General features: G+C 53.6%; 1 protein-coding gene across 1 annotated transcript; it reads right to left on the minus strand.

Moving 5' to 3' along the window:
* Positions 1–1,335: 1,335 nt before the first annotated feature.
* On the minus strand, positions 1,336–13,125 carry LOC311188168 (pre-mRNA-splicing factor 38A-like). Its single transcript, XM_084259917.1, has one exon. The coding sequence runs from the start codon at positions 9,145–9,147 to the stop codon at positions 8,296–8,298; it is 852 nt and encodes a 283-aa protein (XP_084116043.1). The 5' UTR covers positions 9,148–13,125; the 3' UTR covers positions 1,336–8,295.
* Between the last annotated feature and the right edge of the window lie 7 nt (positions 13,126–13,132).

The raw sequence follows: 13,132 nt of genomic DNA on the forward strand, positions 1-13,132 counted from the left end.
GCTGAAAGACACTGCTGAGGGGAGCAGCGGCGGGCGAGACGGGCAAGGTCAGCTGCGCCATGCCGCCTGCGGATTGCTTCATGGTGTTCGCACTTAAACCCTTGTGCCACCAGGGTGGTCCCCAGTAGCTCCCTTTTTAGTACTTCGAGGAACCGCCACACGGCTGAGAAAGCACCGATTTTAATGGGTGGGTCTCTGCCCTTCCCTGGCCTTTAAACTACACTAGAGAGGCATTTGTTACATGTACACAATAACCCTTTTAATTACACACATGTGTTATGGGGGCCTGCCTGGTGGCACAAGGCAAGGGGTTAAGCACCGCACTATGAAGCAATCCACAGCCTCTGCAGCACGATCCCCTGCCGGCCAGGGAGCAACCCACATGGCGAAGCCGACCTCGCCTGTCTCACCCACTGCTCACCTTCAGCAGTGTATTTCATCAGCCTGCCTGTTCTGTTCCCTGATCTGTCTCCGGTGAATCCTCTCACCGTCCCGCGCATCTGGCCTGTACCCCGGCTCTTATATAAAAATAAATAAATCTTTAAAAAAAAAAAAGGGGGGGGGGAGAACAAGAACTGGGGTCCAAGCCGGAGCGGGGGGGGGGGGGGGGGGTTGGTGAGAGGATTCATGTGGGTAGCTCCCTGGCCAGGGATTGAACTCGTGCTGCAGCAGCAACACAGCGCTTCATAGTTTGCATCTTAGTCTTAACCCCTGGCGCCACCAGGGAGCCCCTTAAATAACTAAACAAACAAGCAAACAAACAAACAAATAAATCTTTAAGAATGAAATAAAACAAAACAAAGTCTTCACCTTCCATCTTGGTGTGGTGGGGGGGAGGGGAGGTTTGTGGGATATCTGGACGACCATTCACCTTTGTGCTGTGCTAGCTAGCATTCCCACAGATGCTTCCTAGTCACATGAGCTGAAACCCTTCCCTGCCCGCCCCCACCCCCACTGCATCTGCATCTGGGTTTTCTAAGAACCCACCACTCCAGGTGGCACAGTTGAGGAACAAGGAAATGGCACTGGCACGGTACCGTTCTGTTTTTAGTTTTTTGTTTTTTTTCTTTTGGTAAAGAAATTTTACTTACTTACTTACTTACTTACTTACTTACTTACTTACTTACTTTTTTAAGGTTCATTTTATTTATACAAGAGCCTGCGTACAGGCCAGCCAGATGCGCGGTGGGTGGGTGGGTGGGTGGGTGGGGCCGTGTGTGTGTGTGTGTGTGTGTGTGTGTGTGTGTGTGTGTGTGTGTTCACCGGAGATAGAGCGGGGAACAGAACAGGCAGAGTGACGAAACGCACTGCTGAGGGGAGCGGCGGGCGAGATAGGAGAGAGAGGTCGGCTTGCCATGAGACCGGCGGTAGGGGTCAAACCGTCACTGCAGAGGCTGCAGCTTCACAGCGCTGCGCTCAACCGCCTGCGCCACCAGGGAGGCCCCTTGCCTTTTTTTTTTTTTTTTTTTTTTTTAAGATTTATTTATGCACGCATGCAGGAACTGGGGTACAGGCCAGAGATGCGGGGGAGGGTGAGAGCATTCACCGGAGACAGAGTGGGGAACAGAACAGGCTGACTGACCGACTGACTGACTGACTGACTGACTGACTGACTGACTGACTGACTGAAATATGCTGCTGAGGGGAGCTGCGGGTGAGACAGGACAAGGTCTGCTGCACCATCTGGGTTAGCCGCCTGGAAAATCGTGTTCCAGAGGCGGCAGGTAGCCAGCTTCACCCCTTGGGCCACCAGGGAGGTCCAGCGCTGTATCTTTAACCCTGTGCCACCAGGGAGGCCCTAGCACTGTGAAATTTTGAATAAAGTATTTCCACCTCAAAGTCCGCACGTGAGTTAACCACTTTACGGATAAATAATCAACCTGTCTGCCATCTTGTTGAACGTGATCACTTTCCCCTTCCCCCGATTTTACCCCCTACGCTTTGTGGCACCGCATTAACAGGTGGGTAGGTAGGTAGGTAGGTAGGTAGGTAGGTAGGTAGTTAGGTCCCTTGAATCATCTGTATGCATGCACACGTACCTCCCCCACCCGCAACACCCCCACCAAAAGGAAAGGAAAACGGCTTTTCGACAAACACCGGATGCCACAGATCATGCCATAGGACGAGGCCTGAGGCGGTAGATCCTGCGGTTGACTGACCCCATGAGAACAGCTCCATCACCACCCCCACCCCACCTCCTATCATAAGAGCTCCCTTAAGCTTGGCTTGGCCAGACTAAAAGCCACAGTGTGTATGGGGGGCTGGGAGCAGGGGTAGTCAGTTCGGTCCTGGCTGGCAGGCAAGATAGGTGAGTGGTCTCCCTGGCTGGGTCTATCTAGCAGACCTCACTTTTCTGCCTCTCATTTGTGTCTTGGGTCCAAAAGGGTGAGAGCTGCTGCTTAAGGGCAATGGGAACGGAACGGAACGGAAGCTACAGAAACCACCAGGTGAGGGCCTCCCTGGTGGCACAGGGGCTTACGTTTCACCACTACGAAGCTATCAAGCTATCGGCACCCATGGCAGCACGAGTTCGATCCCCGGCCAGGGAGCTGACCCACATGGCTGCCTGGCACAGTGGACCTCTCCTGTCTCTCCTGCTGCTGCTGCTGCTGCTGCTGCTGCTGCTGCTGCTGCTGCTGCTGCTGCTGCTGTTGCTGCTGCTGCTGCTGCTGCTGCTGCTGCTGCTGCTCCCCTCAGCAGCGTTGCACGGGCAGGAAGTTACGGTGCAGGATCTCTATGATTCGAGCAGACGGGTGAAGGAGGAGTCCTGGAGCCCTCGGTGGCTTTTCCAGGCTTTTATTGAATTTACCAGGTACACGGCAGGTAAGGGGAAGGGGGGGGAGGGGGGAAGGGTTGCACGCGGGCGGGAGGCTGGCTGGTCTCCCAGCCCCCAGCGAGTCTTCACTCTTTCTGGGCTGCTGTCCGGCCTTCTCTGGTGGCCTCTGCTCTTCCTTTCTTCTCTTTCGTTCCCTTAGTGTCCCCGTGACAACGCCCTTCTAAGCCCAGTCTCAGCCCAGGTGTACCCACTTATGTATGCCCCCACACCCTACTCCAGGTGCCAGCCATCAGGCATGCCTTCAGGGCCGCAGATCCATCATCAGTCCTAATGGCGGGAGGGCAGAAAAGCCTGACGCTTGTTCATTTACCCAACAAGCGTCTTTCAGTCAGTCAATCCTGCCCGTTCTGCTCCCCCACTCTCACCACCACCACCACCACCACCACCACCTCCTACACACACACACACACACACACACACACACACACACACACACACACACACCCCACGCCCCTGCCCCGCCCCACCCCACCCCTCTGGCCTACACCCCAGCTCTTGTATGCGTAAATAAATAACACCAAATCTTTTTCCTAAAGATGCATACAAGAACTGGGGTACAAGCCAGAGATGCTGGGGGGGGGGGGGGGGGCGGCGGGTGAGAGGATTCACCAGAGACAGAGTGGGAAAAGAGAACAGGCAGATGGACTGAAATACACTGCTGAGGTGTAAGGGCAGGAATGGGCACAGGGCAGGTTTTCTGTGATCCCATGCAGACACGGTAAAGGAGGAGTCAGAGTCCTGGAGCCCTCGGTGACTTTTGCAGGCTTTTATTTGGATTTACCAGGTGCACCACGGCAGGCAAGGGTGCTGGGGGGCTGGGAGGCCTCCCAGCCCCCCAGGAAGTCTTTTTTTTTTTTTTTTTAAAGATTTATTTACTTTATTTTTATTTATACAAGCACTGGGTACAGTCAGAAGCACGGGAGGGTGAGAGAATTCACCAGAGCCAGAGCAGGGAGCAGAGCAGGCAGAAGGACCAAAGTACACTGCTGAGGGGAGCAGCGGGCGGCAGGAGAGGTCTGCGCGCCATGTGGGACCCTCCTCGGTGGCCGGGGAGCAGCCGGGGATCGAACTGGTGCCTCAGAGGCTGCGGGCAGCTTCGCAACCCAGCGCTCAACCGCTGCACCACCGGGGAGGCCCCCCCAGCAAGTCTTCACTCTATCTGGGCTCTCCGGCCTTCTCTCGGCTTCTGCTCTCGCGTGGTTCTGCTTCTGCTTCTCTGCTTCTCTTCGCTCGGCTTCTGCTGACGTCCCCGCGCCGCCGCCCCTGAAAGCCCAGTCTCAGCCCCGGGTGAATCCCATCTACATAGGCCCAGACCCTATTCCAGGTGCCCGCCATCAGGCATGCATTCGGGACCACAGGGCTCCGTCCTCTATCCTAATGGCGGGAGGGCAGAAAACCCTGATACTTCTTACCTTACCCTACATGAGGGGAGCAGCAGGCGAGTCAGCAGAGGTCTGCTGCGCCATGCGGGTCACCTCCCTGGCCGGCCGGGAAATGGAACTCATGCTGCAGTGGCTGCGCACAGCTTCATAGGTTGCGTCTTAAGCCCTTGCTCCACCAGGGAGACCCCAAATAACAACAAATCTTAAAGAAAAAAGAAACTGCCAGGCAGGTGAAACCTCTCAGAGGGATTCTTCTTTTACAATTTTCCACAAACTGGGTGTCGCGCCGGTGGAGCTCACTTCGGACTCCTCCAGGTGGCGCCTAGCATCCTGCCACCTGTCCCCATCCTTTTTTACAGGAATCCTGTGTGAGCACATGGGTTTCCTACCCCGCCCACCAAATTAGGGGCGGGGGTGGGGGGGGGGGGGGGCTCTGACCTGTCCTTGGGGAGACTGGGTTGGGGGGAACTCTGTGCCCATGACACCCAGTGTAAGGAAAATGAGTAAATCAGGCTACTTTTCGCCTTCCACACAACAGACAGCCTGTACGTTGCAACGCTATGTTTTCCAACATTTGGGCATCTAGCAAGCAACAGGTTTGCAACAAAGTATCGGCTGTGCGGCTATGGGCTCTTCACGGTGTGAAGGGGGCTTGGGCAGTGGAAGCGCTGTTCTGCCTCTCTCAGCATGGGAGTCCCTCTGGCTCTGCCTGCCCACCTGCCTGTAGGGCCCCCCACCCCCACCCCCGTCTCAGCATGAAAGGAAGGAATGCAAAAATATGCCAGAGGCGCCACAATTCCTTCCTCTGCGAGAACTGACAATGAACCTAGCCGGCCTGCAATGTTTGCAGGACACCCAGCCTTTCCCGGGGGAAGCGGGTGGGCTCAGGCCAGGGAGCAGAGATGGAGAGCACTCTCTAGAAGAGCATGGGAAGGCGAGTGGTGATTACCGAAAGAAGACCTGCCACCAGGGCAGAGTGCCAAAGAGCGGACACTTTGGTTTTTTTTTTTTTTTTTTCTGTTGTTTCACGGTTGAAGAGAATTGCACAGATCGCCGGCCCTCGCCCGACGCCGCTGCCGCCTGGCCTGCGGAAGCCGAGGACCATACACCCTCCCCCCACCCCCACCCACCCAGCGAGGGGGACTCGAGGGGGGGGGTGGGGGGGGGGTTGGCACTGGAGCCGGGGAGGGCGGTGGCCTGGGAGGAGACGCCAGCTCAGGCCTACCTAGGTCAAACCTCCGCCTTTCTCCGGAGGCGAGGGAGGAGCGCGCTCTACATTTGAATGGGAAACGCTCCCCCCCCCCCCCCCCGTGGGGCCCACACCTCCCCGTTCGTCCCCCTCCCCCAGAGAGTCTACTGTTCCTCCTAAAGTGCTGGGGGCTTGGGGGTGTGTTCCTCAGTCAGGCACAACGTTGGGCTTTGCTGCCACGCAATCTGCATTTTCACAGGACCACCCCCTCCCCCACGCCAAGTGAATCCTCTCTCTGTCCATTCCTTTGAGTAGCAAGGCTCTAGGGATCTAGTAGCAAGGTTAACATGGGTGAGTATTCCTCTCCGGCGCCTCTCCCCGCCCCGCCCCGCCCCTCCCTCAATCTTGCATGATAGGTTTCATCCGCAGCCGTTTTAATGAACGTGATTATCTTCAGGAATTAGGACCTGGCGATGAGAGAACGACAACAAAAAACCTTTAAGGTAGCGAAGTGAAAAAAATCGCAAAAATGCAAGGGAGTTTGGGACTCCCTGGTGGCGCAAGGGGTTAAGCACCACACCATGAAGCAGTCCACAGCCTCTGCAGCACAAGTTCTCCATCCCCCGGCTGGCCAGGGAGCAACCCACATGGCGAGGCAGACCTCTCCTCCTGTCTTGCCCCCTGCTCCCCCCGCGCCCCCCCAACAGCAGTGTGTTTCAGTCCGTCTGCCTGTTCTGCTCCCCACTCTGTCTCCGGTGAACCCTCTCACCTTCCCCTCCGCCCCCCATCTCTGGCCCGTACCCCAGCTCTTGTATGCATAAATCAATCAATGAATTAATAAATCTTAAAAAAAAAATCCAAGCGAGTTTATTTTAAAGACGGAGATGCATTTATTCAACGACTCAGGAACTATGGGCACCTGACCGGTGGAAAGGGGGTTAGTTCTGCCTCTCTCAGAGTTGGAGTCTCTCTTGCTCTGCCCGCCCGCCCGCCCGCCCGCACGCCCGCACGCCTGTCTCAGCATTGAAGGACTGCAAAAATATGCCGAGAGTTCCACGATTCTCCTGTCCTCTGCGAGAAATGACAGTGACTCTACTGGGTCTGGGATGCATGACAGACGTCAAGGTCATGAAAGAGGGAATTATCTCAGGCTGAGGTCACCTGCCTATGGGGGTGGGGGGGGGAGGTCTGGAGGCCGGCGGCGACCCCATCTTCCTTCCTTTGGGAAATTGGAAAAGATGAGCCCATTGTTGCGGGGGTAGGAGAAAATAACATCCTGGTTCCATTTGGAAACACATTGGTGGGGGGGTCGGGTGCTGCAGCTTCTGAGTCAGCAGAGGGGTTGAAGGCCAAGTTAGTGAAAGGTTCGGCAGGGAAAGACGAGGAGGAGGAGGAGGACGGCGAGATTTATCAGCAGCATTCTCGTCCTTAGGTGGGCTTCCTACCAGATGCTTCTTCGCCCTAGCAACTCTGGTCCCTGCCAGACCTTTCAGTTAGGTTTGGTAAGAAGTCTTGCTGGTCCTCACACAGCGCCTCCATGCGGGGTCTGTAGTTTTTGTTTGTTTGTTTTTCTTTTTTAAAAGATTTATTTATTTATTTATTTATGCATACAAGAACTGGGGTACAGGCCAGAGGCATGGGAGGTGAGAGGATTCACAGGAGACAGAGTGGGGAACAGAACAGGCAGATTGATGGAAATACACTGCTGAAGGGAGCAGCGGGCAAGTCACGAGAGGTCTGCTGGGGATCGAACTCGGGCAGCAGTGGCGGTGGGTGGATAGCTTCATAGGTTCCTTCTTAAACCCTTGCGTGACCGGGGAGGCCCCGGAAGCCCTCTTTAAGAAGCACCCCCTTACTGGCAGATAGGCCAATTCCTCACTGACCCCTCTTTTGAATGACGTGAAAATAACTTCTAGAAGATCTTTATGCGGTCACAGCTTTTCGATTGACTCTTCATCCCTGAAATGGATCATCATGACTATTTCGTGGGGAACTTCCCCCCCCCATACATTTTTTATTTATTTTTTAATTTTTTATTTGTTTATACAAGCACTGGGTACAGTCAGAAGTGCGGGGGGGGGGGGGGGGGGTGAGAGAATTCACCAGAGCCAGAGGGCAGAGCAGAGCAGGCAGACTTGATACAGTTAACAAGTTTGTCCTTTCCCCATTTCTTGCAATTCCCCCTTATCTAGCATTAAGAGGACTAACAGCTTGTCTTTCCCATTTGTTGCAGCTCCCCCCTGCCCTTTGAGAAGAAAAACAAGCTGGCGCTCACCGGTTTCCGTGCAGACACCTTCCCCTTCCCTTAATGAATGAGTTGACACCCATGGGCCTCTGAAGACTCCTTCCCCATCTCTGTGCTGACACTTTCCCCCTCCCCTTGATGAAAACCAGCTGGTACCCATCCATCTCCGTGTTGAGCTGGCGCCCACCTGTCTCCGTGTGGACCTCTTCCTCCTCCCCTTCGCGAACCCCTGCCCCTCTCCCCCTAGTATAAATACCCCTGCCCACTGCCAAAGGGCAGGACGGCGGTCTTGTGGACATGAGTCTGCCGCCCTCCTCATTTGTCGACCAATAAAACCGCTTTCCTTTTCCTCAAACTCGGTTTCCTTTTATTGGCTGAGGGAAACTGAGGCCGGCATTCGGTAACAGACTGACGAAGTACACTGCTGAGGGGAGCAGCGGGCGGCAGGAGAGGTCTGCGCGCCATGCGGGACCCTCGCCCGCCCGGGGATCAAATCGGCCGGCGCTGCAGAAGCTGCGGGCAGCTTTGCAACCCAGCGCTCAACCGCTGCGACGCCGGGGAGGCCCCCCGGAAGTAGTTCTTAATCCCGTCACACAGACGCCTTCATCCATAAGCCTTTTGGACTAAAACCAGACTGATTCCATTATTCATTCCTTCTCTGGCTCTTCTTGTGGCTTTTCTTCGATCTTTCGGGAGACTTTGAGTGGCTCCTGCATCTGTGACTGCGATGATGACCTGGTGATTTGGAACGGGATCTGTGCCGTCTATCTCGGGTCCAACGGCGATGTCCTCTTGGACTTCTGCTCTGATGCCTTTCTTGGCGAGGGGAGGGTCTCCTCCTTTTGGGAGACCGACTCTGCCTTCTTGGAGACTGGCTCCTACTCCTCTTATAGCGCAGTGTGGGAGAGCGCCAGGGTCTGTCTACGTCTCGGTGGCTCCTGCGGCAGTGATCAGGTGATGGTTCCCATTGCTCAGCTTCCTCTAGTACATAGCGTTTCTGCAGCCGTGGGAGAACGATGTCACAGACTCTCTCACTGTGCAGCAGTTCATCAATAAACTCATCTACATGCATCAGTTCAAATTCTCCGTTGGGTTTCTGGATCTTGATTTTTCTGTAGTCATTATACAGAGGCTCCAAGTACTTGTAGCAGTCAGTTGCAGTGCCTGTCAGCCTCATGTAAAGTGCTCCCACCATGCGGACATACTTGAAGTCTTCATTTTTGATAAACTGTACAATGATGTCCTTCTCTGGTTGAATCTGAAGCATCTTCAAGGTCAAACATAGAAAGGGAGTTGGCTTTATGTTGCCACCATAGATGCCACCCACAAACCTTAACTCCATGGCTTTATCTACTGCAAGTTCAGCTGTAAGTCCAAAGCACTCTTCTTTCCAGTATTTGGACTCATAGATTCGCGTTCGAATGATCTTCTCCACCAGATATTGAGGGTTGGTGCCGTGGATACTGTGCGCATCCTTCACTGTACAGTTCGCCATTTCAGAATGCCTTCAGTTCTATTTCCGTCGGGTCCTTTAATACGTCACATCCGGACTTTTGGGAAAAAAACGAAGAGAGAGAGGGAGAGATGGGAAAAAAATTAAACAGTTTAAGCGACCATCTCGAAACTGGAAACAAAGGGTGGTTATTTTTTTAAAAAGAAAGACAAGGAGTGGCGCCTGCAACATCACAAACGACCGGTATAGGCAGCCTGGCAGTTGGTGGGCTTGATGTTGGTTTGAAGAGGAGGTGTTGGGTGTTGGGGGGGGGGGGGGCCTGTGAGGAAAGTTTCCTCGGGCCTTCCCTTTCAGCGATAAGCGGTGAGGGTCCCCACCAGACAGAGGCCTTTTGGTTCTATCCCAAGGGGGCAGGTTCATGGTAAAAAAGGGAAGGGAAGTTAGGGATGCTCGCACAGACACAAGTGGCAGAGAGAGCTGCCCCTGTAAGGGACGGGTTTGTTTAAAAGAGAGGCCTGCCTAGTCACAGGTGGGCAGTATTGCTTGTGCTGCTTTGCCAAGAGTGGGAGGGAGGGAGGGAGGCAGGGAGGCAGGGAGGCATGAAGGGATCAGGCCGGTGAAGAGAAACACCTGCATAGTCAGCCGGTTGGCGGGTGGGTGGGTGGGTCGGTCGGTCGCAGGCAGGCGGGACAGGCAGGCAGTACAGCCACTGTGGCACCTTGCCAGTGCAGAGAAGGCACTGACAAAGAAGTCTTCATCGCCTCGCGGAGAGGTTCATTTCTTTGTGGGACTGTTAACTGCTGTGAAGTTCATTCTCTCTAGGGCTGGCTGGCACCTAAGCATTTTTCCCTCTATATGAGGCCGGGTCGATGGGGAAGGGCCGGGGTGATTGTTTAACAATGGCTCTCTCCATCTCCCTGTCCCCACCTGGTCTGTGCTTCCCCTCCCCATTGTTTGACGACAATGTGACAATGTCTTCTGGGCCTTGTGATGCCTCTGAGACATAGGGCAAGTTAGGGTCATTAGGCAGTTTTGCAGGAGGGGACCTCTGAAGAGTTTAGGAAGGCTTCAGAGATAAGGACAACTAGAGGAATGTACCTAATTCCACTGGGAACAATAAACATCCCAGGACCAAGGACAACATTGTGAACGCTGGCTTTGGTTTCCCCCAGGTGATAAAGGGAGGTGGAGTTTGGGGAAATGGAGAGTGGTTTAATTTATGGACAAATTAGGAGGGCAGCAGACTCATGTCTGGAAGACCACCGTCCTCCCCTTTGTCAGAGTGCAGGGATATTTATGCAAGGGGGAGGATGAGAAGGGGTCAGCACTGAGACTGGTGGGCACCAGCCTGTTTTTCTTCAATAGCTGATGTTGAACTTTCTCTTCCCTAAAATGCAGGGGTGCTCATCTGGGAGGCTGGGCCATAAAGATAAATCTATCAAACAAGGGGGAAGATGCAACAAATGGGGAGGGACACACCTGTTAGATAAGGAAGGTAAAGATCCCCCGCTCAGTAGCAGGTTAAGTGAGAAAGCCTAGAGCTAACCAATCACAAAGACACTGGTGGAGCTTTAGAATAATGAGGGAAAGAAGGTATATATTCCCTGAGACACGACTCCACTTTGGCTTCCTTGCCCCTCCCTGGCCTGGTTTCATGGCCTGGGAGTCCTACTTCATTTCTGTTCTTTTTCTCCTCAAAAAAATTTTTCTTTCTCTAAACAAACCTGCCTCTTCTCGCTTGCTTGCCTGAGCGTCTGCGAAGGTCCTGCTGCGGCTTCATGACACACCAACCCGTGGTGGTCTGGTGGCTGGGACTTGGCGCTGCACCTGCAGCCTGGGATCTGTTCCTGGCTGGGAGACTAGGCCTGACAATTCCAGTATCACCTCCTTCCCCAAACTTTCTAGTCTTATCCTCCATGATCATGGCTTGGGGTTCGACTTCAGCTGAGCCACAAATACAGTATCTCGGCTTTAAAAATAACACCAGTATCCCTGCCTCAGAATATATCTTTAAAATCTCACGGGGATCTGGAAGAGGCAGCGCATCGAATCTGTAAATGGCATTAGGGGATGTGGCCATTTTATTTATTTTTTTAATATTCATTTATGCATACAAGAACTGGGGTACAGGCCAGAAAGGTGGGGGTGGGGGTAGGGGTGGTGATAGGATTCACCAGAGACAGAGTGGGGAACAGAGCAGGCAGATGGACTGAAGTACACTGCTGAGGGGAGCAGCGGGCGAGACAGGAGAGGTCTGCTGCGCCATGTGGGTAGCTCCTTGGCCGGGGATCGAACTCGTGCTGCAGTGGCTGTGGATTGCTTCATAGGTTGCGTCTTAACCCCTTGCGCCACCATGGAGGCCCGATGTGGCCGTTTTAACGTGAGTCTTTTAGTATTCAGCGCGTGTCTATATGTGTGTGCGTGTGCGTGTGTGTGTGTGTCTGTCCTGTCTGTCTCTCTCTCTCCTCTTTGGAGCTTTTTTTTTTTTTTTTTTTTTTTTTTTGTGGGACCCTCGCCAGTGGCCAGGGAATCACTGCAGAGGCTTTAGGCAGCCTCAAGCAACCCAGCGCTCAACCGCTGCGCCACCAGGGGAGGCCCCTCTTTGGAGCTTGATGAGTCACTCCACCGAAATCCCAGGAGGCTTACTTCCTGGCGGTTGAAACAGATGGTGTCATGGAACAAGGACCCCTCCCCCCCAAACACACACACACACACACACACACACACACACACACACACACACACACACACACACACGTGCGCGCGCACTCTAAATCCCATCGTGAGTCTAAGCGACTCCAGGCCAGCCAGCCAGCCATCCACCCAAACCCACCCAACCCCGCCCAACCTCCTGGCATAAACCAAAGGCACTTTTATTGCGAGGAATGTTCTGAGGGCTTTCAGGTTTCCTCCCAGCAGATGGGCTCTGCTGGTTTATTTATGTAACTGTTTATGATGCGCTTCACCAAGACTGCACTGATCCCACAAGATTATCATCCAGCTGGGCAAAGCGGGAAATCAGGACGGCTCTTGGATAGATGAAAACACACCCTAAGGGCATGTGCATGATCATGAGCCTGATAGCCAGGTGGTGGTGGCGGCGGCGGCGGCGGCGGCGGCGGCGGCGGCAGCCGCGATGGGGGAGGGGGGCTCCAATCCGGATCTCTCGCAGTCTCTCGGGATTAAATTTATTTATTTACACATACAAGAGCTGGGGTGCAGGCAAGAGGTGTGTGTGTGGGCGGGGGGGCGTGGGTGGTGGTGAAGGAATTCACCAGAAAAGAGTGAAGAACAGAAAAGGAGGACTAATTGAAATACACTGCTAAGGGAAGCAGCGGGTGAGATGGGAGATTGCTCTGTTTTGCATTTCCGGAAATTCTTGCTAGCCCCTATTGATGGCCAGGTTCCCATGGCAACCCCATTGGTTCCCCTGCCCCCTCTTCTTAAGCTAATTTGCATCTCCCAGCGTTGTTTAGCTGAGCTAGGTGCCCAGACCAAGTCTTCCCTTAATGAAATGATATAAAACACTCCCCACACCCCCGCACCCCCAGCTCTGCCTCCCACATTGGGTGCCACCAAGGAAACCCTCAATAACCATGTGTTTTCGAACTGGGGTACAGGCGAGAGGTGTGGGGTGGGGGGTGAGAGGGCCCACCAGAAACAGAGTGGGAAACAAAACAACAGATGTAGTGAAATACATTGCCGAGGGAAGCAGCATGTGAGACAAGGAGAGGTCTGCTGCACCATGTGGGTAGCATCTGGCCTGTACCCTTACCCTGGTTCTTGTATAAACAAAAACAAACAAACAAACAAACAAACAAACAAATAAATAAATAAATAAGCCTTTAAAAATAATATAAGAATAATTTGGTTTACATAGATTGATAAATGTGTGTGTGCGCGCGCGCATGCGTGCGTATCTATCTGTCTATCTAGCTGTCTGTCTATAGATATATCTAGATAGATAGATAGATAGATAGATAGATAGATAGATAGATAGATAGATAGATAGATAGATATATAAAGG

The sequence above is a fragment of the Talpa europaea genome (assembly GCF_964194135.1).
Source record: "Talpa europaea genome assembly, contig: HAP1_SCAFFOLD_510, whole genome shotgun sequence".
NCBI lineage: Eukaryota > Metazoa > Chordata > Mammalia > Eulipotyphla > Talpidae > Talpa > Talpa europaea.

Bases quoted from the DNA above. Each gene is read 5' to 3' on its own strand.
- LOC311188168 (XM_084259917.1), bottom strand. From the start codon at position 9,147: ATGGCGAACTGTACAGTGAAGGATGCGCACAGTATCCACGGCACCAAC.